The sequence below is a fragment of the Octopus bimaculoides genome, chromosome 18 (assembly GCF_001194135.2).
Source record: "Octopus bimaculoides isolate UCB-OBI-ISO-001 chromosome 18, ASM119413v2, whole genome shotgun sequence".
Taxonomy (NCBI): domain Eukaryota; kingdom Metazoa; phylum Mollusca; class Cephalopoda; order Octopoda; family Octopodidae; genus Octopus; species Octopus bimaculoides.
The window spans coordinates 17725700-17729551 of record NC_068998.1 but is presented as its reverse complement, the minus strand read 5'-3'; the positions used below and the strand labels follow the sequence as shown (position 1 = coordinate 17729551).

Here is a 3852-nt window from a genome sequence, read left to right as displayed (position 1 = left end):
ATATATATATATATATATATATATATATATATATATATATATATATATAGTCTGTGTATGTGTGATAGGCTTCATTCAGTTTCCATCTACCAAATCCATTCAGTAAGGCTTTGGTTGACCTGGTGCCATAATAAAAGACACTTGTCCAAGGTGCCATGCAGAGGGATTGAATGTGGAGCCATTAGGTGGGAGGCAAACTTCTTACCACACAGCCATGCTTGAATTATTTCTTATTTAACAAAATTGGTGAAATACACATATAATATGGTGCTACTTTTATTTCATTTTGCTTCCAAAGTTTTGTGCAGACATTTTCAACATTTAATAACTTCATACCGTTTCAGCTACAAGAAAAGAATTCATTGATAAGAGAAGCCAGAGATGAAAAATCTCAGCTAAGGAGTGATTATGAAATAAGAATACAGCAAAATGAACAAAAATTTCGACAACAGGTACTGAATTATATATTACTCTGTAACTCTATTGTAACTGAATTCCTCACAAGTAGACTGTTCTGATATATTGTGTCAGTGTTGATCAATTGAAATCTCATGTTGTCTTTCATTTTGTGAGATTTTAAATATATATGCTTTTGTAGAAAAGGTCTCTAACAGTTTGGTATTAAATTTAGATTTTTCAATTTTATCAGTATCATCATTATGCCATTTAGCATGGTTTCTCAGGCTGGAAGTCATTCTTAATGCCAACCGTTACATAATATACTTGAGCGTTTTATCATGGGACCAACAGAAGAGAGATTACTTTGTTTCCTGTGAAACCCAAGTTTTCTTTACCTTGTTTTCATTGGTTCAAGGCAACATGACCAAGAGGGTGGAAGAGAGAAAGGGTGATAGAGGTGGGAGCAATGGAAGGGAAACGGTGATGTAATGGCTGCATCCTGGTTGTTAGTAAGGAGATTGAACAGGTAAGCAGTATGAGCAGAGTGATGGTGGGGGGAGTAGTGTGTTCAAAGGGAATAACAGAGGTGAGGTAGAGAGCTGGATATCAATTATGAAAGGGCTGTGTTGGGAGAGAGTGATGGGTGATTAATAGGGGATATTGAATATGGACAGATCTAATGCCATCTCCTGAATTTTTTTTATTTTTTTTTTTTTTATATTTGTCGATTCTTGCTCCTTAGTTTACCTGCTTTCTTATTTTATTTGTAGGAACATGATCGACAGAAATTAGAGCAGAAGTGTCGGACATACCTTCAAGAAAAAGATCGTAAGCTAAACATTTTGAAAAACCTTGTGAATGAACACTCTTCTGAATCGAGCACTAGTACCACACCATCTGTTACTCCAAAACCCACCAGAAAATTACGGACATTCACCACCCCAGCTCCCTATACTGCTCCCAGACCAGACCCAGCTCCAAGGAAACCTGTAACAAGACTCGTTGCTGCACGGTCACTCCATAATTTAGACCAAATTAGTTCTTCGTCTTCCAAAAAGGTTAGTGTTTTCAGTACCTTCCAAAGGGCATTCTTATTTTCTGTTCTCCACTTATTATTTCACCTTTGTTTCTTCTACCCAATCATCTCTTTTCTCTCAATTTTGTCTCACCTTCTTTCGATAGCTTTTTTTTTTTACAATTTTTTTTCATATTCCATTTTCATCATCATCATCATCGTTGTTTAACGTCCGCTTTCCATGCTAGCATGGGTTGGACGATTTGACTGAGGACTGGTGAAACCAGATGGCTACACCAGGCTCCAATCTGATTTGGCAGAGTTTCTACAGCTGGATGCCCTTCCTAACGCCAACCACTCCGAGAGTGTAGTAGGTGCTTTTACGTGCCACTGGCACGAAGGCCAGTCAGGCGGTACTGGCAATGGCCACGCTCAAAATGGTGTATTTTACGTGCCACCTGCACAGGAGCCAGTTTGGCAGCACTGGCAACGATCTTTTTATTTCATTTATATCATATTCCTATCTTGTTCTTTTGTTTTGGATTTAAAAATGTGTTTATTATAAAAATGTACATTTCTGAAACTGTTAAAAGAAACCCTAAAGTTTTAGCTCTTAAATTATGAAGATAATCACTGATTTTTGAAAAGGCTTTTGTGCAACTTGTCGTTTTCTGACTTTAACCATTATTTTCCCAAACTTCGTTTTTTCATTTTTAACCACACTGAAAGTATTATTTATTTGATGTGTGTTCATTCATTCACATTCCGTGCATATGTCTCTGTAGTTCTCCCCCTCTATGTACATGAAAATCCTATGATTTTCTCATGTGCATTCAGTCTTTATTTTATGTGAGTTAATATTTTCAACCAAGCAGGCATAACTCTGTGGTTGAGAAGCTTGCTTCCCAACCATGTGGCCTCAGGTTCAGTCCCTCTGCGCAGTACCTTGGGCAAATGTTTTCCACTATAGTTCCTGACTGAGTGAGTGGAATTGGTAGATGGAAACTGAAAGACACCTGTCTTTTCTGTCTGTATAGACACACATATATATACACGCACATACATATATATATATACACATACACGTGTGTGTTTGTGTATGCATGTGTGCATGCATGCCCTTGTCTTGATATTGAAAACATCGTCATTATCATCATCATCATATAAACGATGTCATTTGTTTCCAGTCTTCCATGGAAAACGTCTGGCTATGGGGTAAATATTGACCTTGCTTGGAAACCAGTGAGGGTTGGTGATAGGAAATGCATCTAGTTGTAGAAAGTCTGCTGCAACAAATTCCTTTTAACCCATGCAAACATGGAAAAGTGGGTGTTAAATCATGATGATAAAATATTTCTGGTTTAATTACAGTGTATATATTTTTTTTGTAGTAAACTTAAAAATGTGTTTACTAAATATCCACACCTGTAAGTCAATGTAATAGCTCATTGTACCAAAACTATTTTGTGTAGTGTTTCGACTAATTAATTAATTAATTAATTAATATATGAACTTACCTGTGCACAAATCCCTCCCTTCCTCTTGCAACTTTTCTCTCTCTCTTTTTCTAACTGGGGTAGCTATGTATCTCCTCTACTGCAGGACACCTGTACCAAAACTATTTTGTGTAGTATTTTGACTAATTAATTAATGTATGAACTTACCTGTGCACAAATCCCTCCTTTCTTCCTGCAACTTTTCTCCCTCTCTTTTTTCTAACTAGGGTAGCTATGTTTCTCCTCTATTGCAAGACACCTGTACCAAAACTATTTTGTGTAGTATTTTGACTAATTAATTAATGTATGAACTTACCTGTGTACAAATTCCCTCCTGCAACTTTTCTCTCATTTTTTCCAGCTGGGGTAGTTATGTGTCTTCTCTACTGCAAGACACCTGTATCTATCTTATCATACTCATTGCCTGGTTCAAAGACCCCTTACTCAGTAACACTCCCTATCTCAGTTGATGGGTCTTATCTTACAAATTACTTGGTGATATCGTTGCTGCCATGTAAAAAGCACCCAGTACATCCTGTAAAATGACTGGCATTAGGAAGGGCATCCAACCATAGAAATCATACCAAAGCAGACAGTAGATTGGCACAGTCCTCTGGATCACCAGCTCCTGTCAAACACTCAACCCATTCCAGCAAGTGGATGTTAAATGATGATAATGATGTTAGTAAAGGTTGCACTGTTATGTAAAATTAGATCAGAATGAGTCAATTTTATTGATACAAATTTAGAAATTTGTACATATAGGTGCAGGAGTGGCCGTGTGGTAAGTTGCTTGCTTACCAACCACATGGTTCCGGGTTCGTTCCCACTGCGTGGCACCTTGGGCAAGTGTCTTCTACTATACTCTCGGGCCGACCAAAGCCTTGTGAGTGGATTTGGTAGACAGAAACTGAAAGAAGCCCGTCGTATATATATATATAT

The 3852-nt window shown here is 37.4% G+C and overlaps 1 protein-coding gene across 3 annotated transcripts in view; it reads left to right on the top strand.

Annotated features, from left to right (window-relative positions):
- Positions 1–3852, top strand: part of LOC106875469 (kinesin-like protein KIF23) — a 59164-nt gene that overhangs the window by 41997 nt on the left and 13315 nt on the right. For all 3 annotated transcript variants that reach the window (XM_014923627.2, XM_014923626.2, XM_014923625.2), the window contains 2 exons: positions 345–452; positions 1170–1457. In XM_014923627.2, the coding sequence (XP_014779113.1) occupies positions 345–452; positions 1170–1457 (396 nt within the window). The remainder of the gene's footprint in view (positions 1–344; positions 453–1169; positions 1458–3852) is intronic.